Below are 26,473 nucleotides of genomic sequence, written 5' to 3'. Positions count from 1 at the left end.
CGACATACGTATCATATAGAGAGAGACAGAGATCGATACTTAGAGCAGCCTATATTCCCGCAAGTCCCATGTTCCAGACCACGCTGGTGTGTGTGTGTGTGTGTGTTGTGTGTATTTCGAAACGCGCCTGGCAACCCCCTCCCCGAAAGCAGCGCCGCCCTTCCCAGCGCCGCCCGCGGGCGCCAGCACCGGAGCCCTCCCGCCGCTCCTCCTCTTCGGCCATCCTTCCAGCGGGCGGAGCCGGGGCGGTGTCGCCGAGTCCCCCCCCCCCTCTTTCCCCAAACCCCCGCCTTTGTTCTCGCCGAGAGGCGCCACCACCCCCGCCATGGAGGCGCCCAGACCCCGTCCCGGGCAGGTAGGAGACCCCCCTCCCCCGGGGAAATCCCTAAAAACCCTTCTATGCTCCTCTCCAAGGGGAGGACACCCCCCCTCGGCCTTGGTGGTGGGGTGGGTGGATGCATCAAGGGGGGGGGGGTTAACAAAAATAAACACCCCCCCCCCTCGAATAGACCTGGGGATCTCCGGGGCTCCCTCCGCACTATTGTCGCGGCTGCATCAGTGAAAGTACCACTTTCACGGCTTCGCCATTTGTAAGCCCCACCCTCCCTCCTCCGGGGGGCTTTCTCCCCTTTGAAGCCCCCCCTCCGGGGGTTTCCAGCCCCCGCAGAGGGTCCCTCCGCCCTCCTGGCGGCCTGGGAAAAAGCCCCCTGCAGCAGTGAAAGGGCCACTGATTGGCCATTGATTCCCCGCCCGGGTGGAGGGAAAAGGGGGGGGGCTAGTTCCCAGGTGTGGGCAGAGGGGGGGTGTCCCCCCCCCAAAAGCCCCAAAAGCCAAAATGGCAGCCCCAGCCCCAGAGAGCCTCCCTCTGCCCTAGAGAGCCCTCCCCATCCCCGATGGGTGCGGAGAGAGGCGGAGTTCAGGCTTCAAAGAGAAGCGTGGGATACTTTGCTTTGAAGTCGCTTTCAAATGTTATGGATTTCTCTTTGGAGGGAGTTGTTGGGGGCTGCAGAGGTTTTGGGGTGGGGGTGGCCTCGGGTGGGGTGGGAGTGGGGCAATCGCAGCTGCGAATAAGCTGTGAAATTTTCCTTTCGGGAGGGGATTACGTAATCTTTTTGGTTAATCTCCACTCCCCAAGGACCCCATCCTCATAGGGCCCAAAAGGTAGGCCTCTCTCCTCGCAAATTATGATGATGTAATTATTCTCCCTCTTTCTCTTTCCCTCTTTCTGTCTCTTTCTTTTCCTCTTCCTTTCTCTTTCTTTCTGTCTCTTTCTCTCTGTCTTTCTCTTTTCCTCTTTCTCTTTCTTTCCCTCTTTCTCTTTCTTTCTTTCCCTCTTTCTGTCTCTTTCTTTCCCTCTTCGTATCTCTCTTTCTTTCTGTCTCTTTCTCTCTGTCTTTCTCTTTTCCTCTTTCTTTCCCTCTTTCTCTTTCTTTCCCTCTCTGTCTCTTTCTTTCTGTCTCTTTCTCTGTCTTTCTCTTTTCCTCTTTCTTTCCCTCTTTCTCTTTCTTTCCCTCTTTCTGTCTCTTTCTTTCCCTCTTTCTGTCTCTTTCTTTCCCTCTTCCTATCTCTCTTTCTTTCTGCCTCTTTCTCTTTGTCTTTCTCTTTCCCTCTTTCTCTTTCTTTCCCTCATTCTGTCTCTTTCCCTTTTCCTATCTCTCTTTCTTTCTGTCTCTTTTTGTCTTTCTCTTTCCCTCTCTCTCTTTCCCCTCTTCCTATCTCTCTTTCTTTCTGTCTCTCTCTGTCTTTCTCTTTCCCTCTTTCTGTCTCTTTCTCTGTCTCTGTGTTTCTTATTCTTTCTGTCATTCTCTTTCTTTCTCTCATCGTATTCTGTCTATCCTTCTATATTTATCCATCCATTCATCTCTATCTCCCTATCCATTACATGTGTCTGTCAGTCTTACTCTCTCTTAATTTATTTATTTAGAAAGTGTATACTACTGCCTCCTCCACATGGTGACTCAAGATGGCTTACAGGACACATCTACCTGTCTACCCATCCATATTTATAAATATATTTATATAGATATATAAATATAGATATATTTATCTAGTCAGCAAACTATCTCCCCACTCCCTCCCTCCCTCCCTCCATCTATCATCTCTATGTATCTATCATCTAATTTTTCAATAATTTATCATTATCATATAATTATCCATCTATAGTGTATCTATCTATATCTATCTATCTATCTATCTACCTATCTATCTATCTATCTATCTATCTATCTATCTATCTATCTATCTAACATCTATCTAACTAACTAACTAACTAACTAACTAACTAACTATCTAACTATCTATTATCTACCTACCCACCCACCCATCTATTTAGCTCTCTATGTCTTGTCTACCTACCTACCTACCAGTGACGTGCGGTGAGGATTATGGTTGGTGAGGCAAGAACGCGGTGGCGGCGAGAAACAACGTCCCCGCCCCTGTCCCCGACATGCGTCTCGTGTTTATGTCCGCCATAGACGCGAGATGCCTGTCGGACACAGTGGCGGGGACGGAGGAAGCGGGGGGACAAGGTAGCGGAGCGCGGCAGTGGCAAGAAGCAACATCCCCGCCCCTGTCCCTGACAGGCGTCTCACGTTTATGTCCACTATAGACGCGAGATGCCTCTGTCGGACACAGTGGCGGGGACAGGGGAGGCGGGGGGCGAGGCAGCAGCCGGCGAAGAAAGGGGAGAGGAGGAGGAGGAGGACGGGGCTCCCGGGGGGGGAGAGGAGAAAGGGAAGCGGGGCACAGCAGGCAAAAGAAAGAAAGCACCAGCCCGCCAGCAGAGGCAGGTAAAAGACCCACCTCTGCTGGCGGGCTGCCCCTCTCTTCTCAAACAAGGCTGCCCCTCTCTGCCTCTCCCCCTTCCCTCTCTTCTCAAACAAACTCTCTCTCAAATTGAGAGAGAGTTTGTTTGAGTGACGTGAAGAAAGAAACACACACACACAAATTACCCACAATAAAAAATTGCTTACAAATTAAATTACAATAACTTTGTATTCCTCCCCCCTCCCTCCATGCGACCCACATACCTTTTCCAGCTGTGTCACAGAGGATTTCAACTCTTCTCTTGTCCGCCAGGATGAAAATGTAAAAAATGTAAAAAGAAAAAAGGCAAAAGCTGATGCTGCCAGAGCAGGAGGAGGAGGCGAGGGAACCACGTGCCTCCTTTGCATAAGGAATTTTTCGCCTTTTAACCCTTGCTTAACTCTGCTCGAGTGATCATAAAGATAAGAGTAAAGGAGGCACGTGGTTCTCTCGCCACCTCCTGCAGTTAATCACTAAGCAGAGTCATCCACTGTGACTCTGGCAGCAACTACCTCTGCCTTCTTCCTTTTAAATTTGTTTTTCTTTTCAGGATGACACTGGTGAGGCCCTGCCTCCCCTGACTGCACGTCCCTGTTCATTTATAATGTGACATACAAAAAGAATGCCAAAGCAACGATTTGGGAAATTAGGAAAGGAAAAAGGGAAGTTACGAGTGGGGTAAAGCAAGGGGTGGGGGGCAAGGTATTGACTTCCGACTCCTTTGGGGCAGCAAAATACGGCCATGAAGATCTACCCTCAACGTTTTACTTTTTCATAATAATACAAACTCGCCATTTCTGTAACAACAAATCTATATCTAATCCAGAGGTGGGTTCCTACCAGTTCGCACCTATTCGGTAGAACCGGTTCGTCAAGTCTACTGAACCGGTTAGAAGAGGTTCCACCAGTGGACCCGGAAAGCAGGTCATACCTACAGAAGAGCTTCCAAATTTTTTTTGAAACCCACCACTGCCACACACACACACACACACACACAGACAGACAGACTGACTGACTGACTGACTGACTGACTGACTGACACAAAGGGGGGGAGAAAGAGAAAGAAAGGAAGAAATAAAGAAAGAAAAAGAGAGAGATGAAAGAAAAAAAGAAAAAAGGGACAGAGAGACAAGGGAGGAAAGAGAGAGAGAGAGAGAAAGCAAGAAAGAAAAAAAGAAAAAGAAAAAAAAAGAAAAAGTGAGAGAGAGATGAAAGAAAAAAAAGAAAAAAGGGACAGAGAGACAAAAGAGAGGGAAGAGAGAGAGAGAAAGAAAGAAAGAAAGAAAGAAAACGCATGGCCGGCAAGCCACTCCCACCAGGTCACATGGCCGGCAAGCCACTCCCACATAGGAGGCCACACCCACAGAGTAGTTTCCAATTTTTTTTGAAACCCACCACTGATCTAATCGGCCAAAGCCAAAATCCACGACTCATTCCCCCCCCCCTCTTCCCAAGGAAAAAAGTCCATAAGTGGTTTCCGAATAGAAATGAAAGTATTTGTATTTTTTTTTGTTTCTTTGATCAAAATGGTCAGTTTGGGCTATCTGCTAACTCCTTCAATTTTTGTAGCTATTCATCATCCATCTTGGGAGTCGAGGTGACCTTCCATTTCTGTGCATAGCATGCCGTCAAAGAATATAACGTCAACCAGTGGTGGGTTTCAAAAATTGTTCGAACCCACTCTGTGGGTGTGGCCTCCTTTGTGGGAGTGGCTTGCCACCCTTGTGACCGGATGGGAGTGGCTTGCCGCCCATGTGACCGGATATGAAGATGCCGATGACACTTGTCAGAACCACCTTAAATTACCTCACACGCAGCACTGGCATGCATAAGAATAGGATGTCAACTTGTTTTTTAAAAGGCATCTTTGGTTTGCGTTAAAACAACTTCAACACACGCAATGTTCTGATTGCACCACAAACGCAGTAGTCATCCTTACCTTTCACAGAGGCACTGAGTTTTATAAACAGGAGCATGATAGTGTAGAATAATCATATCCAAGGACCAGTGGTGGGTTTCAAAAAATTCTGGAACCTCTTCTGTAGGTGTGGCCGGCTTTCCGGGTCCACTGGTGGAACCTCTTCTAACCGGTTTGGTAGATTTGACGAACTGGTTCTACTGAAGAGGTGCGAACTGGTAGGAACCCACCTCTGCATTCAACCCAAAAGAAAAAAGGCTCTGGTTTTCTTTTATATTCAGTTGAAGGATTTTCTGCATTAAGATATGAATTCTACTCCAATGATTCTTTGCTTTTTACCATCTATGGTGGACGTGTGATAAAGCAAAGAATCGTTGGTGTATAATTCATATCTTAATGCAGAAAATCCTTCAACTGAATATAGTAAACTTTTCCAACATTCCTTTGCGGTACCTGTCTACATTCCTGACCATTGATCTGGAGTTAAGTACCAACGGTGTATCATCGTATCAAAATTGCCTTTGCAATTATAATGTCGTGGTAAACATTCAGCTGTTATTCCACGTATTCTCCCACTGTTCCAATTCCACTGTTACCTGATAGCCAACATTCCTGGCCCACGGAATCATACAAGTCTGGGCTGGTTCGTTTTCCAGGTTTCAATTCAACAACACTTTATTCAGCAATAATATGTTCATCACTATCACACAGAACAGTATCCAGTTCGTTGTTAACAAAGTCATCAACTTCCTGTCTGTCTGTTTCCCTCCCCTCACTCTCACACACACAATCAGTATCTATATTTATCTCTCTGTATCAAACCTATCTATCTATCTATCTATCTATCTATCTATCTATCTATCTATCTATCTATCTATCTATCTATCTATCTATATATATCTCACAATATCTATCTATCTATCTATATCTATCTATCTCACAATATCTATCTCACAATATCTATCTATCTCACAATATCTGTATCTATCTATCATCTATCTATCTATCTATCTATCTATATCTATCTATCTCACAATATCTATCTCACAATATCTGTATCTATCTATCTCACAATATCTATCTCACAATATCTATCTATCTATATCTATCTCACAATATCTATCCATCCATCCATCCATCCATCCATCCATCCATCCATCTATCTATCATCTATCTATCTCACAATATCTGTATCTATCTAGCTATCTAGCTTAGCTATCTCACAATATCTATATCTATCATCAATCCATCTATCTATCTATCTATCTATCTATCTATCTCACAATATCTATCTATCTCACAATATCTATCTATCTATCTATCTATCTATCATCTATCTATCTCACAATATCTATCTATCTATATCTATCTATCTATCTATCTATCTATCTATCATCTATCTATCTCACAATATCTATCTCACAATATCTATCTATATCTATCTATCTCAATATCTATCTCTCACAATATATATCTATCTATCTATCATCTATCTATCTATCTATCTATCTATCTATCTCACAATATCTGTATCTATCTAGCTATCTAGCTATCTCACAATATCTATATCTATCATCTACCTATCTATCTATCTATCTATCTATCTATCTATCTATCTATCTATCTATCTATCTATCTCACAATATCTATCTATCTCTCTCACAATATCTATCTATCTATCTATCTATCTATCTATCTATCTATCTATCTATCTATCTATCCAGCTCTCATCTTTATCTATCTATCTCACAATATCTATCTATCTATCTATCCAGCTATCATCTAGCTATCTCAAATATATATATCTATCTATCTATCTATCTATCTATCTATCTATCTATCTATCTATCTATCTATCTATCTATCTATCTATCTATCAATAATTTATCACCTATGATACAATATCTATCCATCTATATATACCCATCGCTCCCCTGGCCACATACTGGGCCACAGGCCCAAGGGTTGTGGGCCTATGCACAAGGCCCCTGAGATCCCTCTCACAGTGACTATGATGGAGCCAAGTACCAGAGCCCAAAGTTCTTCCTCATGAGAAGCGGATTGCCATCCGTAGGGATAAAGTGGGGTCCTTCCGGGGCCCGGATTCCAATCCAGGGATTGTTTCTTTGCTGGCGCAGGTGACTTTTGAGGACGTGGCGGTCTATTTCTCCCGGGAAGAATGGGAAGAGTTAAGCGAGTGGCAACGGGAGCTCTACCAAGCGGTGATGATGGAGAATTACGAGGCGGTTCTGTCCTTGGGTAAGAACGACTTCATTGCTCAGATCCTGGAGGGAAGAGGGTAAGTGACTTCCCAGGGTCCTCCTTGTCCCCAGCTTTGTGTCTCCAACAGTGGATGCTTCGGGGGGAACCTTGCAAGTAGCAAGAACTGAATGCCGTCGACTTTCTCTTGCTGGGGTGCCTCCGATGGCGGAGCTTCTATTGCCGTAGCCAAGGCTGTGGCGACTATCTCCATGGCTTCCTCAGCACCAAAGAGACGGAAGCTAGAAGTCTTCTGGCTGGGGAACATTTGGCTGAGAGACCCCCTCCGTCTCCGACGAAGGAGGCATCAGGATGCTCGTGAGATCGAGCCTGTCTTCCAAATGCCACCCGGGGTGTGGAGGATGCGACTGGTAGTCCAGCCACTCTGAAATGAAGGGTGGGTTAAGAGCCTTCAGAGAGGGTTGTGGAGATCCTCGAATCTCACTTCCGGCACAAAGCAGTGAACTGTGGGTTCCTTGATGCTCTCGGAGCTTGGAGCATTTCTCACAGATGTTTTATGACCCAACTAGGGAACATCATCAAGGCTAGGAGAAGGAGGAGGACTTTGGGGTCCTTATGCTCTCTGAGCTTGGTTTTCTTGCAGATGTTTCATGACCCAACTAGGGAACATTAATGCTAGAAAGGAAGGGGGTTTGTGGAATGGAAGAGAAGGAGGAGGAAGGACTGTGGGGTCCCTGGTTCTCTCTCAGATTGGTGGTTTTCTCGTGGATGTTTCATGACCTAACTAGGTAACTTCTTCACATGATAGGAAGGAGTGGGATTTGTGGAAAGGAGGAGGAGAAGGATGACTGTTGGGGTACTTGGTGCTCTCTGAAGTTGCTTTTCTTGCAGACATTTCATTATCAGACTAGGTAACGTCATCAGTAATAAAAAGGAGTAAGGCTAGAGAACATATCTCATTCCTTTCTAGCACTGATGGCAGTACCTAGTTTGGTAATGAAACTTCTACCAGAAAGCAACCAAGCTCAGAGAGCAGCAAGCATCCCACAGTCGTCGTCATCGTCCTTCTCCTCCTCCTCCTCCTCCTCCTCCTCCTCCTCCTCCTCCTCGCAAATCCCACTCCCTTCTAGCACTGATGATGTTACCTAGTTTGGGAATGAAACGTCTGCAAGGAAACCACCAAGCTCAAAGAGAACCCAGGACCCCTTCACATTATGTCCATTATTCTGCACTAGGACAAGTTGGAAGAGATCCTCACTTTCTTCTGGGGGAAGTTCTTTGATGTTCTAGAGCAGTGGTTCCCAAACTTGGCAACTTTAAGACTTGTGGACTTCAACTCCCAGAATTCTCCAGCCAGCTCTGGGAGTTGAAGTCCACAAGTCTTAAAGTTGCCAAGTTTGGGAACCACTGTTCTAGAGGAAGGCCTTCTCCACAATCATCTCCTCTCAGCCTCCATATGTCCATATCATCCAATATCTTTCCATGGGAGTCAGTTCTGGTGCCCACACTCCTCAATTCTCCTTCTCTGGATGGGTCCAGTTTCTCTGGCTCCTTCTGGAAAAGCAGAATGCCTAGAACTTTATGGGGCTATCCAACAAGCGATCCCTTCTCTAGACTTTGGAAAGTCTTAAAACCACAATTAAGCCCAAAATTTATGTTCCTGAGAAATTTGTTAGGCCCCATTTTGTGGGTTTTAAAATCAGATTTGTTAACTGAATCACTGCATTTGTTAAGTAAGTTGCAGTGTCATTAGGTCAATCCGGTTTCCTTGGATGTTAGCAAAACATAAATTAAATATACTAGACCAGGAAGAAATGGCAAAGGGCCTAAAACTAACAAAACAAAGCTTATTTGACCAAGCAAATAAACCGGGGAGGTGGCTGTCATATAGATTGAGAAAAGAAAGAGAAAAAAGATTAATATATCAACTTCAAGAGGAAACTGGTGAACTACAACATACAATAGAAAGGAAGAAAAAGATTGCGTACAAGTACTTTGAGAATCTGTATAAAGGGGAACAAGTAGATGGAAAACAAATAAAAGAATAAATGGAGAAGGAACCCCGACAATATCAGAAGATATGAAAGAAATGTTGTCAAAAAAAAATAACAAAGCTAGAATTGAAACAGGCGATTCAGAAACAGAAAAATAATAAAATACCAGGTCCAGATGGATTCCCAGCAGAATGGTACAAAATAATCGATGAATTGAACAAATCGATAGAACCCTTGATGTTGGAGATGTATAATGAGGCAATGATGAAAGCAAAAATACTGGACTCATGGAAGGAAGCACATATTACATTAATATTTAAAGACGGTGCAGATAAAAAACTATAGGCCAATCTCATTGTTGAATGCCGACTATAAAATATTCACAACAATAATAGCAGAGAGATTGAAAAAACTATTAAATGGCTATATACATCCAGACCATAATGGATTTCTCCCAACAAGACAAATCAGGAATAACACTAGAATAATAGCAAATATTTTAGAGTACTATGAGGCGCATCCAGAGAAACAAGTGGCACTTGTCTTTCTGGATGCACAAAAGGCATTTGACAATTTAAATTGGGAATTCATGATACAACAAATTAAGAATATGAAATTAGGGGACCAATTTGAAAGATTAATAGAAACAATATACTCCACCCAAAAGGCAAATATATTATTAAATGGGGAAAGTACAGAGACCTTTAAAATAATGAAAGGAGTAAGGCAGGGATACTATCACATCTGCTCTTCATCCTGACGCTTGAAAGTCTTTTAATAAGAATTAGACAAAATTCGGAGATAAGAGGAACTAAAATTAAAAAAGAGGAATATAAAATCCAGGCCTTTGCAGACGATTTGGTATTCATTATAGAAGACCCACTAGAAACAGGAAATAACTTAATGCGAGAACTAGGAAAATATGGAGATGTAGCAGGATTAAAGATTAATAGAGAAAAGACTAAAATGATAACTAAAAATTTGAAGGAAGAACAAAATGAATTGAAATTGAAATTAAAAGATAAAGAAGAGTCAGAATATTATGAAATTTGGAACAATTGGTACAAATGGCTGCAAAACAAGAATAAAATTAATTAAGCCTATATATATATATATATATATATATATATATATATATATATATATATATATATATATATATATATATATATATATATATATATATATATATATATATATATATATATATATATATAACTGTGTATAAAGTCTGTAAATATAGAAGCGAAATATTATATACATGTATAGGTATGATGAAATAACAATGTTGATGTAATGACTGTAAGGTGTTGTAGAAGGGAAATAATAATAATAAAAATCTGCTAATAAGTCAATCCGATTTCCCCTTTGAAGGTCGGTGACGACACGGCGATGGTCATAAATGTAAATTGGTTGTCAACCATCCAAATATAAATCACATGACCCTGAGGATGCAACGGTCATAAGGGTGAAAAATGGTCATAAGTCACTTTTTTGAATGCCGTTGTTACTTCGGTCATTAAATGAACTGTAGTTAAGACAAGAAATAATTAGCCAACAGAGGACTTTTGCCTTGCTTTTCTCGGAGATTTTGCGCTATCCCCGAGATCAGCAAGATGTAATCTTCCTGTTCACCATCTCTTCGGGGTGATTTAGGTCCATTGGAACCCCCCAGCAATAAAAGTGTCGAGTGCAATCTCAGAGCTTTGGGATCGCGCATCGTCTCGTCACGGCATTGGCCCCTCCCATCCCATTTACCATTGTTGTTGGGAACTAGGAAAAGTCCCAGTTCCTAGCAGCCACTCCCATTCCCTGAATCTCCCAGTTTGGTTGAGTGAGTGTGTGTGCAGAGTCTCAGATATCCAGATCATGGTTGTCTCTAAAGGTACTTTTTCAAGAAGCAACTGGACTGGGTTTTTTTTTGTTCTTGAAGAGGTTTTGCTTCTCATTCGAGAAGCTTCTTCAGTTCTGACTGATTCTGAAAAATCAAGAAAGGCCAGTTCCTTCTTGGAAAAAGCACCTTCGGGAGAACCCGTTTGAGTGCAGAGGAAGACTAGGCAGGGGAGCGTCCCCTCCCTCTGGGCTCTGGGGACCAAAATAGACATGGATTGGGTTAATACCTTTTTGCTCTTCTCTCTTTCCAACAGGACCCCTGCCCGTCAAGCCACGGATTATCAACCAAATTGAACGGAAGGAGGACGTGGTCACGGGAGAATTGTGGAAGCCGTGTGAATGGACAGATGCCCGAGGCCAGTGGCTGGGTCAGAATTGCTTACTGTGTTTTTTTTTACCAACAAGAAAAAGTTGTCATTCCTAGAGTTCAGATAGTCCTCAACTTACAACGCTTCATTTAGTGACCATTCAAGCTTACAGTAAAAAGGGGGATTTGGGAAAAAAGGGGGATTTTTCACAATACAACCGCTGCAGCATCTCTCTCGTCATGAGATCAAAATGCAGACACTTAGCAATTAATTCACATTTATGATGGTTTGCTGTGCCCCGTGATCCCTTTTTGTGACCTTCTGATGAGGTTGTGAAATGGGCCAACACTCACTTAACAAACGTCTCACTTAGCAACAGAAATTAATAGCAATAGCCCTTAGACTTACGCGCTGCTTCACAGCCCTCTCTAAGCGGTTCACAGAGTCAGCTTATTTCCCCCAACAATCTGGCGACCACTGAGGGACAGAAGGCCAAGTCAACCTTGAGCTAGTGAGACTCGATCCATCAAACTGCTGGCAGTCGGCAGTCAGCAGAATTAGCCTGCCACACTGCATTCTAACTACCGTGCCGCAGTGGCTCTTAAATTACTAATAGATTCATTAGTAGTTATTAATATATTAAATGAAACGATTGGCTCAATTCCAGTCGTAAGTCAAGGATTACCTGAATTGAAAAAATGCGGGCCAATCGGGTGGGGCTAGGTCTTCTAGAACGACCTGTGACAATAACAAAAAATGTGAAACAAACACTTTTTTGGAATGGTGTTTTTGCGAATAATTGCTGTTGTGGGTTGGTGAACCCTGGCATATGACTAAAAACCAGAGGCGAGTTCCTACCAGTTTGGACCGGTTTGGCTGAATAGGTAGTAACTCAGCCTACCCCTAACCTTCCCCCCCCCCCTGCAAAAAATTCTCTGGAATCATAGTTGGTCTGCTGAGAATGAGATCCCGGTGATATCATTTGGTTTGGAGATTAGCAAGAGGCAATCTCAAGTCAACATGGCAGCCACAGATGCCTGATTGACATCTAATGGGGCTTAAAGGCACAGGGCCCTTGATTTTTGATGGCCGCCGATATCCTTCGGGTACTACCTTAAAAAAGAGACAAGCCAAAGGGTGTTGGTGGTATCGATGCTGCCATTTCCACGCTAAGATTTTGAGTACGTTGCTAGGTAACCATTTTTGGGTGGGGGGTGTTGAGACAAAATGGGGGAGAAATGTAATTATGCTTCACTGGCCCCCAGTGATGAGGTGCTCTTTTTCCTCCAGCAGAAGATGGCATTCGGATGGTGGATGATGGCGACGAGGGCAGAGTGGAGACCAGGCCCCCTGCGATGCCTACCGAGAAAAGGAAGAAAGGCCGCCCCCGGACCGCCAACCCAGTCCCCAAACCCCAAAGCAAAGCTTCTCCCCGGGTGACTCTGAAGATGAACCCGCCAAAGTGTCCCGAATGCGGTAAAAGCTTCCTCAGCAATGTGGCCATGACCATTCACATCCGGACCCACACCGAGGAACGCCCATTCAAATGCCACCTCTGCCCCAAGGCTTTCCCCTCCCGGGGGGATCTCAAGAGGCACATCAAAACACACCTGCGTAAGAAGCCGCTGCCGCCAGTGATGCCCCGCAGCGGTTCCTCGAAAAAGAGCTTAGCGGCCAAGATGCAGCTGCAGTGTCAACTGCGCTGCCCACCGGATCCGAAGAAACCATACAGCTGCACGGAGTGCGGGAAGAGCTTCAACAAGAAGCAGAGCCTGCGGAAACATCAGGGGACGCACTCCACGGAACGGCCCTTCGCCTGCCTGGAGTGCGGACGCAGCTTCCGGCTCAAGCAGATCCTGGTGGCGCACATGGCCTCACACATCAAGGAGCGCCCCTTCGCTTGCGATCAGTGCGGGAAGCGCTTTGCCCAGGAACGAAATGTGCGCAGCCACCAGCGAGTGCACACTGGCGAGAAACCCTTCCTGTGCATGGCGTGTGGGAGGCGCTTCGGCTACAAACAGCACCTGGTCAAGCACCTGCGCTTCCACACCGGCGAGCGACCCTACAGCTGCCCTGAGTGCGGGAAGACCTTTCGAGACAAAACTACACTGAACATCCACTACCGCATGCACACTGGGGAGCGGCCTTACCGGTGCCCGTTCTGCAGCAAGACCTGCCGGCAGAAGCAACACCTCAACAGTCACCTGAAGGTCCACCGCGGGGAGAAGCTACCCCCAGGGGACACCACTGGGGTCACCTTGCAAAGGGCCCGTGCCAAGGAGAAGCCGTACGAGTGTCCGCAGTGTCAGAAGCGCTTCCGGAACAAGAACATCATGCTGGTACACCAGAAGACCCACAAAGAGGAACCGTTGCCACGAAGCGCCCCACTACGGAGAAAGTGGGATCCGGTTGTGGCAGATAGAAAGGCCCCCAGGGCAGGACAAGGGGCAGGGAGGAAGAGGAAGGATGCGGGGATCAGCTCGGAGACGGTGTCCCTCTCATCGAAGATGGTTCCTGTTAGCTGCCCCGACTGCGGGAGGCGGTTCACGCAGAAGAAGTACCTGACGCTGCATCAGAGGAGCCACAGGTGAGGAGGTGCTGCTTCCTGTTGGAATCTCATCTTTGGCGAAGACCCTTGGATAGCACGTGGCACGGGAATTGCTGGAGAAGAACCTTTTGCATGGCAGCCACCCAGTTTGGGACGCATTCTGCGCAGTACTGTGTAGACTCAGCGCTGCGAGAAAAATCTCTATTGCAGACGGCGGAACTGTTTCATCTGCAGCACTGCTCAGAAAGGAAGCCCCATTTTCTCCAGGACTAAAATCCTCCAGCTTTTACTCCTGCCCTTTTGAGTCAAGGGACAGCCATCTGTTCTTCTCCTGGTCTTGAGAGCAGATGGACATTTCTGTGGGTTTCAGCCTGTTGTGTGGGTGTGTATCTCAGCTGAGCAACCATGACCATCATGACAAGCCTGGAATGGGGAAATCATAGTTTTCGCACTGTGACACCCTTCAGAAGGGTGTCACACTTAGTGCGAAAGACCCCCCAAAATCCAAATGAGAACATTGTCCCACTCGATTTGTCAAATGTTAATGGCGGAACCAGTGGTGTTTATCCCTAAATACAGGTGATCTTTGGCATACAGCATACATTAATGACAACGGGACTGAAAAAGTAGGCTCACTTACAACCCTTGCAGCGTCCCCAGGGTCGCGTGATCAAAATTCAGATTCTGGGCAACGGGTTCATATTTATGACTATTTCAGTGTCCCAAGGTCACGTGATCCCTCTTTAGGGCCACCTGACCTGCACAGTCAAGGGCAAACCCAGATTCACTTAACAACCATGCTATTAACTGAACCACCGTTATTCAGTTAACAACGGTGGCAAGAAAGATTGCCGCACACACTTGACCAATGTCTCGCTTAACAACAGAAATTCATGGCTCCGTGGTGGTCGTACGCTGAGGACTACCTGTCTGCCAAAGGGTCCCTTATTCCTGCAAAATGCCCTCAGACGTAGCTTCGCCGTTCCTTGGTCCCTGGAAAGCTTTTGGGATGCTGAGACTTTTGCTTCGTGAGAAATTGCCGCGAATTTACCCCGATACAGGAACTTGTGTGTTGGCGTGTAGGCTTCTTCTGGGTCCAGCAGGCTGGATTCTGACCAAAGAACCACATTTCGAATCTGCTGCAATAACCAGAATATTGAAGAGGAGGAGGAGAAGGTCTGTAGGGTCCCCCGTGCTCTCTGAGCTGGGTGGTTTTCTTGAAGGCCTTTCATGATCCAACTAGAGAACGTCATCAGGACTAGAAGAGAGTGGGGGTTTGCAAACAGGAGGCGGAAAGAAAGATTTCACCCTGAAACAAAGGGGCAGGTTGAGCATCCTAATCTGTTGGCGGCTTCTTGGGAGAATTGTGTGGTGTGTTTCCCGAGGCTGGTTGATCCTAGATCCACTTTCAAAGGGGTGTCAGATGCCGTTCTCGAAAACAGGAGTGCAAGAAAAGGGACCAGCCTGCCCCTTGGCAGGGAGGAGATCCAGCCACAACAAACGGAAGAATAATAAGGGGGAAGGGACCTCGGAGGTCTTCTAGTCGAACCCCCTGCTCAAGCAGGAGATTCTTTCAGAAGGTCATCATCACAGAGTCAGAAGGGACCTTGGAAGTCATCTAGTTCAACCCCCTGCTCCAACAGGAGACCCTTAAAGTGATTAAGGGTGTCCTGCTTGAACAGGGGGTTGAACTAGATGACCTCCAAGGTCCCTTTGGAAACTTGGAGGTGGAAAGGACCTCAGAGGTCATCTAGTCCACCCTGCTTGAGCAGGAGACATTTACAGAATGAAAGAATCACAGAGTTGGAAGGTACCTTGGAGGTCATCTAGTCCAACCCCTACTTAAGCAGGAGACCCTATATTTCAGACAAGTTGTCCGGTCTCCTTAAAAATCCTGGGTGGGGGGTTACCGCCCACTTTTGTATCTCTGTTAGTAGTAAAAAAAATTAACCGCCCACCTGTTCCAAGTAATGGTGATTTTATGAAAACCTAATGAAAATGTTTTTAAATAATGCTATGACATTTTTTTAAAAAAGTCAATTAAATTAGAAAAAAGGAAAATACTTCAGTATCGGACAAAACCCCTACCGCCCACCATGAAAGTTGGAACGCCCACTAGTGGGCGGCAGGGACCAGGTTGACTACCACTGACGTAAACCCTTCTAGCGCTGGTGACGTTACCTAGTTGGGTCACGAAACATCGGCAAGAAAACAACCCATCCAGAGGGGTAGTAAGGTTTGGTTGAATGACCATAGGACCCGCTTAATACATTGCATTGCTTAACGACCAAAATTCTGCACCCAATTGAAGTCATACATCAAGGATTAGCTGTAGTTGAACCTTCTGGATAGTCTTCCAGGGCAGCCTCACAGAGAGTGCATTGCAGTAGTCAAGCCATGAGAAGGATCAGTGTGTGTGAAGGGCCCTCCCATTTAGGAAAGGGCAGAGCGCTGGATCCAGGAAGACACTCCGCACAAATTGGCCACACACCCTCCAAAGAAAAATGGAATATCCTTAGATCTGGGTGGTCCAGACACCCCTTTCTATAAGTGGGTAATGATTCCTCTCCATTCAAACCCAGAGAGCCAGCGTTTCCTCAGCAATCCTAAGATGGGTGGACTTCAATTCCCAGAATTCCCCAGCCAGCATGAATCCTGTTCAAGTTAAAGCAGGCCAGCTTTTAGGCTCAGAATGAGAAACAGAACGGCAGAACCGGCTGATAATTGAATTACACAATTGGAAATCACCCGTGTATTTGTGTATTGGCCCGTTTGTGGTTTTGGAAAGGGGAACAATCTTTGTGTCAGAGACCCAGCCGGATTTGTTAGCAATAGCAATAGCAATAGCAGTTAGACTTATATACCACTTCATAGGGCGTTCAGCCCGCTCTAAGCGGTTTACAGAGTCAGCATATTGCCCCCAACAACAATCTGGGTCCTCATTTTACCCACCTCGGAAGGATGGAAGGCTGAGTCAACCGTGAGCTGGTGAGATTTGAACAGCAGAACTGCAGTCAGCTGAAGTAGCCTGCAGCGCTGCATTTAACCACTGCGCCACCTCGGCTCTTGTTGACATGCAGAAAGGAGGGGCAAGAAGACAAGGAAAACTTTGGAGGGTCCCTTGAAAGCGCGTGCTGTTACGGTCGCCAAATTCCCACGCAGCCGAAAGAAAAAATTGTCACTAACCCCTAATGCTGATACACCGATTATTCCAAATGTATGAAATAATTTTGTCCTGTTGTATTAAAAATTGTTATTCAGAGGCAATTAGTGGAGGATTTTGTTGGTGGGGGTGTGTGTGACAGAAGGGGTCAGTTTTGTCTTTCAGGTTTCAGAAATCTGATAGCGATTGTCAATGTCACAGCGACATCCGTACATCCTTCTGGAACCATTTCCACCATCCATGCCTGGCACGAACAGATTCAGTCTTCCCCATTAGGATACAGGCAGTCCTCGACCTACGACGGTTCAATTAGTGACTGTCCAAAGTTACAACGTCCCTGAAAAAGCCCCCCACTTCAGACCATTTCTCACACTTATGACCGTCGCATCATGCCCCCTGGTCAAATGATCCAAATTCAGACACTTGGCAACCAGCTGATATTTATGATGGTTGCAATCTTCCCAGGAGGGTCACGTGATTCCCTTTTGCGACCATCTGATGAACAAAGTCAAGGGGGAAGCCAGATTCACTTCACAACTGTAGTGATTCGCTTAATGACGGTGGCCAGCAAGGCCATCACATGGGGCAAAGCCCACTGAACACTTGACTCGCTTAGTAACATCAATTTTGGGGGGGCCTCCATTGTGGTCGTAAGTCGAGGAGTACCTATTAAACCAAGTTTAAGGATAGCCAGGCTCTGCCTGCAGCCACCCAGCCACCCCGGTTACTCAAGATGGTTGAATGGGATCTGCCGCTGGTTGGCAAAGGGGATGTTGGCCACGCAACCAGTCCTTGGCACCTGCCCTTTACTCCAAGGAGGTTGCCTTCTACAGGCGCAGCGTCTGGCGGAATGGTCAAATGGTAGCAAGGGGGTGGGACTTGAAATAGCTTCTGGATGACCCCCTCCAAAGCCACAAACATCTCCTCCAACCTTTCCTTCCTTCTTTCCACCTCTGCCACTTCCTTCCTTACTCTTTATCTCTTTTCTTTTTCCTCCCTCCTTCCTATCCCCATTCTTTTTCCTCCCTCCATCCCTTCAATATCCCTTTTTTCTTCCTTTCCCTCCTATCTCTGCCCTATTTCCTTCCTTTCACTCCCTCCCTCTTTCCTTTCTGGTCTTTCCTCCTTCCTCACGCCTATCCCTTGTTTTTACTTCCTCCCTCCTTCCTTCCATCCACCTCTGCCATTCCCTTCCTTTTCTTTTTCTCTCTCCTCCGTCCCTCCCATCTCCTTTCTCCTTCCTTCCGTCTTGTGACCTCCCTCCTTCCTCCTCTGCCATTTCCCTCCTTTCTCTCTCTTTCCTTCTTCCTTCCTTCTGCCATTTCCTTTCTTTCCTTCCACCCACTTTCTTTTTCCTTCCTTCTTTCCTTCCTTCTGCCTTGTGTCCCCCCTCCCTTTTTATTTCCTTATTTCTTTCCACATTTGCCCTGTTTCCTTCCTTTCTCTTTATTTCCCTTTCTTCTCTCTGTGTTCCCTCCCTCCCTCCTGTCCCCCTTTCTTTTTACTTCCTCCTTCCATCCACCTCCACCATTTCCTTCCTTTTCTTTCCTTTTCCTCTCTCCTCCCTCCCTTCCTCGTGTCCTCCATCCATTCGTCCTTCCTTCCTTCTTGTGTCCTCCCTCCTTCCCTTTCCTGAAATGCAAGTACTACTGAGGACTACAGGTAAAGAAAGGAGAACAGGTCAGAGTGCGTCTTTCTCGATCAGAATAGAACTGGAAGAGACCTTGGAGGTCTTCTAGTCCAACCACTCCCCCGCTACTCAAGTAGCAAACCCTATTGCATTCCAGACCCCTTTCAAACTCCTGGTCCTTTCTGGATTCCTTGCCTACGGCAGACCTGGCTGTGCTCCCCCCCCCCCCCACCAAACCTCCCGGTCCTCTCTTCCCAGCGGAGATCCCAGGAGACCTGAGAAACAACAAGGAGCCCATCAGGAAACTGCTAAAAATGCTTTATTTAGTATTAGTATTTATTAATACTTATAGGCCGCCCTTTTCCCTGAGGGGACTCAGGGCGGCTTACATAAAATGAGGGGGGTGGTATGCAGACAATAGACACAAACAATGCATAGAAGTAAAATAGTAAGCAACATTCATTCGTCATTCGGGTGGGGACAGATTATCTTTGTCCCCAGGCCTGACGGGCTAGCCAGGTCTTAAGGGCTGTGCGGAAGGTCTGGACGGTGGTGAGGGTACGAATCTCCACGGGGAGATCGTTCCAAAGGGTCGGAGCTACTACTGAAAAGGCTCTCCTCCGTGTAGTTGCCAGTTGGCACTGACTGGCGGATGGAACTCGGAGGAGGCCTAATCTATGTGATCTAATTGGTTGCAGGGAGGTAATTGGCAGGAGGCGGTCTCTCAAGTACGCAGTCTTTATTTAAAGACTGAAGAAGAGAAAGACTCTGTAAGGCAGGAGAATTTGCAGTGAGGGGTGGGGGGGAAGGACCCCAGTTTCACTCCGTTAGATCCGTGGAGGAGAGGAGAGGTCAACGCTTGGAGAGGTCGCCACCTGAAATGAAAAGACAGGACACTAAAAAAAACCCTCTTTATTTACCTCTGGTGAATTAATGGCATTCCCTCCTCCTCGGAAAAGTCCAGGCAACAGCCCTGCAAGGAGTTAACTGCAGTACAGACCTTATCAGTTCCCAGCCAAAAGGCTGCAAATTAAGTACGGGCAAGCAGTCTTTGATGCACGAAACGCAATGAGCAAAACCTCCAGAAATACGAACTGTTGTCTCCTACGACAACCACTCCCCTTTCCTTCTATTTATTCCCCAGCCAGGGAGGGCCCATTCAGCGTCCACGTGTACTTTTGCTTCCCGAGTTGAGTCCTTGTCCTCCGTTGCTCACCTCTCCTAACTGCTATGCACATACGCACATCTGGAATAGGCCCCAGCTGTTCTTCCTCCTCACTCATCTCCACTTACAAAGGCAGCTGACTCTCCGGTGGCTGGGAAATGTCAGTGGCTGGCTCTGTCTCCGTGTCTGATGCAAAGCATCCCTCAGAGAGCCTTCCCCAGATGCCAGAAGTCGCCCAAGTTTCTCCCCAATGTCCTCCTCGTCAGAGTCTTCCACCAGCTCTACTGGTGGCTGGTGGGCCACAACAGGGACTCCCCCAAGCTCCATTTTTGCTGACAGAGAGCTGAGGAGGCCATCGGACCAAACGGAGAATGATTACCTTGGCAGCTGCTACATTCGCACCCACGGATAACTGGCAGCACCACGGGCTCTGTCTCACCGCGTGGGCACTGCAGGTTCAGGATGCGCACTGGGCTGACCGGATCCAGTCGGTAACTGCAACAGTCGCAGACAGTCTGCAGGTAGGGTTCCTGTAAGGCCGAAGCGGATAAAGTTTCCTCCGGGAACTGCAAATCCCGGGAAAGTCGAACTTCTTTCGGGGACCCGTCCCCATGAATTGTGGACAGGGTGAAGGGGTATGGAGGGTTGTCTTACCTCCGGGATGACGTTGGTGTGGGAAGCACACTGCCCCCTGCAAAAGCCCACCTCCACGCCGGCCAGGAAGCAGAGCCCCTTGGTGATGTTGCGACGTTCAGTGAAGTGTCGGCAGTGGGGGTGACGTCCGGCTGCCGGGGTAAAGAAAGGGTTACGAGCCTGGCAGAACCCAGGGGACACTGGGCACCCAGGCGGGATGGCTTAGGAGGAAAGACGGGGGTCAGAATAAACTGGGTATGTTCTGGGAAGCGATCCAGGACCAGACGTGCCAACTTTAGTGCTTCTGGCCCTGCCAACACAAACAGCTGGTTTGGTCTTCCAGGTGCCCAACTGGCATTTCCATTGGAGAGTAAAAGTAAGTGGCCTGAGGCAGCAAAGCTGCTTTCTTTCTTTCTTTCTTTCTTTCTTTCTTTCTTTCTTTCTTTTTTTCTCTTTCTTCCTCTCTTACTTTCTTTCTTTCTTTTCTTTCTTCCTTCTTTCCTTCCTTCCTCTCTCTCTTTCTCATTTTTCTTTCTCTCTTTTTTCTTTCTTCCTTTCTTTCTTTCTCTCTCTCTTATTTCTTTCTTTTGTTTTCTTTCTATTTCTTTAATTTCTAGTTCTTTCGTTCTTTCTTTCTCATTCTTTCTTTCTTTTGTTCTTTCTTTCTTTCTATCTTTCTTTTTTCTCTCTTCCTCTCTTTCTTTCTTTCTTTTCTTTCTTCCTTCTTTCCTTCCTTCCTCTCTCTCTCTCATTTTTCTTTCTCTTTTTTCTTTCTTCCTTTCTTTCTTTCTCTCTCTCTCTCTTCTTTCTTTCTTTTGTTTTCTTTCTTTAATTTCTAGTTCTTTCTTTCTCATTCTTTCTTTTGTTCTTTCTCTTTCCCTCTCTCTTTTTTCTCTTGCTTTCTTCTTTCTTTTCTTCCTTGTATCTATCTCTTTCTTTCTTCTCTCTATTTTTCTTCCTTTCTTTTTCTTTCTCTCTTTTTTCCCTTTCTTTCTTTCTCTCTCTCTTTTCCCTTTCTTTCTTTCTTTCTTTCTCTCTTTTCTTTTCTTTCTTTCCTTTCCTCTCCTATCTTCCCTCCCCCCCCCATCCCTCCTCTCTCTGAATGATTTCTCCTTTTGTTTGTACTCGCTCTGTGTGTTTGTGTTTGTGGGTCAGGACCATACCTGGCCAGGCTTCACTTGGCACAGCTTGGTGGGTCCTTGTGGCTGAATCCTGCTGTTTTCATGCACACATTTCAGGACCCAACTAGGTAACATCGTCAGTGCTAGGAGGGACTATGAAGAAAGAGACAGCAAATCCTTCTCTTCCTGCACTGATGATGTTACCTAGTTGAGTACTGAAATGTCTGCAAGAAGAGCCGAGGTGGCACAGTGGTTAGGGTGCAGTACTGCAAGCCACTTCAGCTGACTGTTATCTGCAGTTCAGCGGTTCTAATCTCACCGGCTCAAGATTGACTCAGCCTTCCATTCTTCCGAGGTGGGTAAAATGATTGTTGGGGGCAATACGCTGTCTCTGTAAACCGCTTAGAGAGGGCTGAAAGCCCTATGAAGTGGTATATAAGTCTAACTGCTATTGCTATTGCTAAGAAAACCACCCAGCTCAGAGACCACCAAGGACCCCACAGTCCTCCTCCTCCTCCTCTTTTTCCTCTCCCTCTTCCTACTGATGATGCTACTTAGCTGGGTAATGAGATGTCTTTCGGTTCTACAGGTCAGTTCTACAAGTCTGTGTGTGTGTGTGTGTGTGTGCGTGCGTGCGTGCGTGCGTGCGTGCCTTTCTGGATTCCTTCCTGCCCCCCAACTACAGGAAGCAAGCCATGAGGGAGGCCGAGGATGCCGATCAGAGGCCCCGCAACACCCCACGTCTTTTCCCCTTGGCTGCCCCACATGGGAGAAGGTCTCCCAGCTCCTTCAGAGGCTTCTACCCCCAAATCTCAAGACACACCCCCTCCTTCATCACTGGGAGTTGGATGTGCTTCTTCAGCTCCTTTCCTGCTGCTTAAGGCTGCCTGCTCCCCAAAGTCACCCCACCGCTTCCCCTGACCCACATACCGTCAGAGTCCTTCTGGCAGATGGGGCAGCAAGAGCCCAGTTCCCGCACTTTGACTTCATCCTGAGGACAGAAGAGAAAAGGGGCATATTTTTTCCCGCACTTGAGGGAGGGCAGGACTCGAACCCAGAGCTGAGTTTCGGAGCCGGGGTTCCTGATAGAATTTCACTTCTGGGCCCAGAAGCCGCAGGCTGGGAAGGGGGCTGTTGAAGGGGAGAGACCGTGACCCCCCACCCCACCCCCAGGAGCTTTGTAGGGACCGAACAGGATGAGGGGTCTCTGGGGAGGAAGGACCTTGAGGCAGACGAGGGGCCGGCAGCTGGTCTCGCACAGCGCCCGGCCGTTCACGCAGCGGCAGATTTCGCAGCCCCGACGCCATTCTGCTCCAGCCTGGGGAAGAGGGAAGAGAGAGAAAGGAAAGTGGGCAGTGGGTGAAGCCTCCCCAGGGAAGGGGGCTGTTTGCCAGAAGGTGATGGGGAGGCGGCCCTTCTCCAGCCTTGGAGGGATGAAAGGGGTTGAAGGAGGATCCTGGATGGATGGATGGATGGATGGATGGATGGATATAAATAGATGGAAAGATTGAGAGATAATAGATAGATATATGGAAGTTAGATGAGAGAGAGGAGGGAGGGAGAGATTATATGTGTGTGTGTGTGTTTGTGTGTGTGTGTGTGTGTATGTAGGGAGGGAGGGTGGGAGGGAGGGAGGGAGGGAGAGAGATGATGGATAGATATAGATTTAGATAATAGAGAAATGGAGAGATAGGAATGATAGACAGACAGAGATGAGAGAAAAATAATGGGTAGAGATGAGGGATGGAGAGAAAGAGATGATAGAAAGATCAAAGACAGAAGAAAGAGAGATAGTAGAGATAGATAGATAGATAGATAGATAGATGATAGATAGATGATAGATAGATAGATAGATAGATAGATAGATAGACAGACAGACAGACAGACAGACAGACAGACAGACAGACAGACAGACAGACAGACAGATGAGAGAGGGGGGGAGGGAGGGAGGGAGGGAGGGAGAGAGAGAGATGATGGACCGGTATAGATAGATGAATGAGTGATGAGTGAGAGAGATGGATAGATGATAGATAGATAAGGATGGATGAATGAATGAATGGACAGAGAGATATAGGATGATGGATAGACATATGCATGGATGGATTGAGAGAGACAGAGAGATACTGTAGATGGATGGATGGATGGATAACAGATGGGATCATCATAATAAAAACACAGCTATATTGATTCTCTCTGGACTGACTCTCTAAACCCCTCCCACCCTCCCACCTGCCTTTTACTCACCACGTACACCTGGCCTCCCTCCTCACACTCGCAGAGGGCAGCCACCACGCAGTGTCCACTGCTGTTGCGGTAGTGCCCAGGCAGACACATGCAGGCACCCTGCACCGGCCCCCAGCTGCAATTTCGGGGAAGCTCCACGTAGATCTGACGGCAGCTGCGCTCACAGGCAGTCGACGGAGCAGCGGGCTGTCGGTGTTCCCCCTCTGGGCAGGCTGGCATGGGGGAAGAATCACGCCAAGAGGATCAGAGCGAGGGAAGACCCCCCCTCTATGCCCTCCCCCCTCCCCGCCCTTTGGTGGGATCCGGCCACTCACCACAATCCGGGAGAGTGCACGGTGCCCAGCGTACCGATGGCCCCTGGCATTCGGCCCCATTGAACATGCGCGGCTGGGTCGGGTGGCGCTGGGAGATCTGGTTGCCGGAGCCGCAGGTCACGGGGCAGGGAGACCATGGAGACCACTCGGACCAGACACAGGGCACTGGGAAAGGGTGAGGGCCAAGTTGAACAAGGCGGAGGCAGAGGACAGGGGCACCCAGAGGGCATCCAAGCAGAGGAAGGTAGGGATCCACCAGTCAATCGGAAGAGGGTTGGAAGGGACCTCGGAGGTCATCTAGTCTCTCTCCCTACTGAAGCAGGGGGCTCTTCTAACTTCTAGCCCAGTGGTTCTCAACCTTCCCAATGCCGCGACCCTTTAATACAGTTCCTCACGTTGTGGTGGCCCCCAACCATAAAATTGGTGTCTCGGTTCCTAAGACCATCAAAAATACGTGTTTTCCGATGGTGTTAGGCGACCCCTGTGAAAGGGTCGTTCGACCCCCAAAGGGGTCCCGACCCACAGGTTGAGGACCACTGATCTAGTCCAACCCCTCCTGAAGCAGGAGACCCTTGCAATATTACAGAGAAAAGGAAGGGACCTGGGAGGTCATCTAGTCCAACCCCCTGCTCGAGCAGGAGACCTTTACAGAACCACAGTGTTGGAAGGGACCTTAGAGGTCATCTAGTTCAACCTCCTACCGATGAGAGGTGTACTCTCTGCACATGCCCAGTGGCAACACAGAGAGCCCAACATTCCAGACACGAAACCGTGGCCACACTGAAAACTCTGTTTTCACTCCGGCGCCCCATAGAGACCCCCCCCTCCTCCTCCTCGCCTTTGAACTCTCTTACCATCACAGATCTCCTGGGTGCAGATGAAGACGCCCCTCTGGCAGACACTGCGGGGGCAAAGAAGAGAAGAACATGTCACCGCAGGGTTCTAGTCCTCATGAAGGAGTCACTCTTTCTTATCCCAGCCTCCCTCGCAGGATGTTGTGAAGCAAGGAGAGAATGCAGGCAGGCCTCAGCTTACAACAGTTGATATAGCGGCCGTTCAACGGGACAATGGCATGGAAAAGTGACTGTTTCTCACACTTACGACCGCTGCAGCATCAACATTTTGACGCTTGGCCATGGACTCATGTTTACGACGGTTTGCTGCATCCCAGGGTATACGTGATTCTCCTTTCATGATAAGCAAAGGCAATGGGGAAGACGGATGGACTTCCCAACCACGTGACTCCCTTAAATCTATAGGGAATCCCTTAACAACAGTGGCAGGAGAAGTCGTAAAATGGGACAGAATTCGTTGCACTGATGTTTCACGAAAATGTGGGGCTCGATGGCAGAACGATAGGCTAGTGGGCACCAGGTTGGGGAAGGCTGGGTGAGTCCAGGACCCTGTGCAAAGCTGGGGTCCCATTTGAGGGGGGGTCTCCATTCGCCACTTCCAATTGGTCACTCACCAGGTGTTGCATTCATGTTGGAAAGTACTGCCAGGCCCATGCTCCCGGGTGCGCTCTTCCTCAGATAAGTTGGCAGCCCAGGGCACAGCAGGCGCCTGGCCGATCACGCACCGGCACTCTTCCACGGGGACACACAGCATGCCTTGCATCACCTGTGGGATAGCAGGCTGGGGTTTCTGGGACTTCAACTCCCAGAATTCCCTGGTTGAGCAGTGTTTCTCAACTAGCAGCCATTTTAAGAGGTCCGGACTTCAACTCCCAGAGTTCTCTAGCTGGCATTGGAGGCTGGGGGAATTCTGGGAGTTGAAGTCCAGACCACTTAAAGCGTCTAAGGTGGAGAAACATGGCGGTAGATAGAGAGGGGTGAAGCCGTTTAGGTGGAGGAGGAAGACACTTACCTGGCCAGGTGGGCAAATGCATCCAGGTTGGCAGTCCTCTTGCATGCACTGAGCTTCAGGCCGCAGATCGGAGCAGGTGTATGGACAGGCGTTGGCACAATTGCGGTAGACCTGAGTCCCAGGGCATTCTGGGAAGGAAAGGCAGAGTGTGGGTGAAGATCCCCCCACCCCACAGTTGCCGGTAGTTGGGAAGACCCCCTAATCCTAATCCCCTACTCCTACCTTCACCCCAATCCTAAACTCCTACAGCCCAAACCCTCTAACCCTATTCCTAAATCCTTAATCTTACTCCTACCACTAACCTCCAATCCCCAGACCTCCCTAACTCCACTCCTACCTTCATCTCAACTCTAAATCCCTATGCTCCTAATGTCCCAACCCTAACGCTGAACCCATACCACACCCCTAACCATCTAACCCCCCTAACCTTACTCCAACACGGACCCTTAACCTGCTAACCCTAACTAGCTCGCTAATCCCTAACCTTATCCTTCCTCTTACCCCTAAACCCCTAATCTTTATCCTCTGATTTGGGGGTGGATAATTAATATTCCCAAGAGGGCCACCAGAGGGCACTGGTTGACCGAAGGAGAGCAAAACAACTATGCAGAGTCGAATCGGATTTGGCTTCTTCTCTTGCACTCTGCTAAT

At 47.5% G+C, this 26,473-nt stretch overlaps 2 protein-coding genes across 4 annotated transcripts in view; one reads left to right on the top strand and one right to left on the bottom strand.

Annotated features, from left to right (window-relative positions):
- The first annotated feature begins 242 nt into the window (after window positions 1-242).
- On the top strand, window positions 243-15,586 carry LOC148045729 (uncharacterized). 3 transcript variants are annotated; one of them, XM_087712330.1, is made up of 4 exons: window positions 243-355; window positions 6,862-6,982; window positions 11,085-11,198; window positions 12,435-15,586. In XM_087712330.1, the coding sequence occupies exons 1-4, from the start codon at window positions 326-328 to the stop codon at window positions 13,727-13,729; spliced, it is 1,560 nt and encodes a 519-aa protein (XP_087568456.1). In that variant the 5' UTR covers window positions 243-325; the 3' UTR covers window positions 13,730-15,586. The 3 variants fall into 3 exon arrangements, with proteins under 3 accessions (XP_087568456.1, XP_087568455.1, XP_087568453.1); XM_087712329.1 differs by having other exon boundaries at window positions 12,432-15,586; XM_087712327.1 differs by having other exon boundaries at window positions 12,429-15,586.
- A 3,388-nt stretch (window positions 15,587-18,974) lies between these two features.
- LOC106542393 (SCO-spondin) overlaps window positions 18,975-26,473 on the bottom strand; it is a 128,465-nt gene continuing 120,966 nt past the window's right edge. Inside the window, exons 96-105 of the mRNA XM_087712221.1 lie at window positions 25,823-25,950; window positions 25,425-25,576; window positions 24,811-24,857; window positions 23,957-24,121; window positions 23,632-23,854; window positions 22,621-22,822; window positions 22,329-22,389; window positions 20,299-20,429; window positions 20,024-20,174; window positions 18,975-19,354 (exon numbers count right to left, since the gene is read on the bottom strand). Of these exons, the coding sequence (XP_087568347.1) occupies window positions 19,332-19,354; window positions 20,024-20,174; window positions 20,299-20,429; window positions 22,329-22,389; window positions 22,621-22,822; window positions 23,632-23,854; window positions 23,957-24,121; window positions 24,811-24,857; window positions 25,425-25,576; window positions 25,823-25,950 (1,283 nt within the window). The 3' untranslated portion in view covers window positions 18,975-19,331. The remainder of the gene's footprint in view (window positions 19,355-20,023; window positions 20,175-20,298; window positions 20,430-22,328; window positions 22,390-22,620; window positions 22,823-23,631; window positions 23,855-23,956; window positions 24,122-24,810; window positions 24,858-25,424; window positions 25,577-25,822; window positions 25,951-26,473) is intronic.

Source organism: Thamnophis sirtalis, unplaced genomic scaffold (genome assembly GCF_051295495.1).
Source record: "Thamnophis sirtalis isolate CommonGarterSnake01/CBP01778 unplaced genomic scaffold, rThaSir2_p1.2 scaffold_4, whole genome shotgun sequence".
Taxonomy (NCBI): domain Eukaryota; kingdom Metazoa; phylum Chordata; class Lepidosauria; order Squamata; family Natricidae; genus Thamnophis; species Thamnophis sirtalis.
This window is presented reverse-complemented; position numbering and strand designations above follow the sequence as displayed.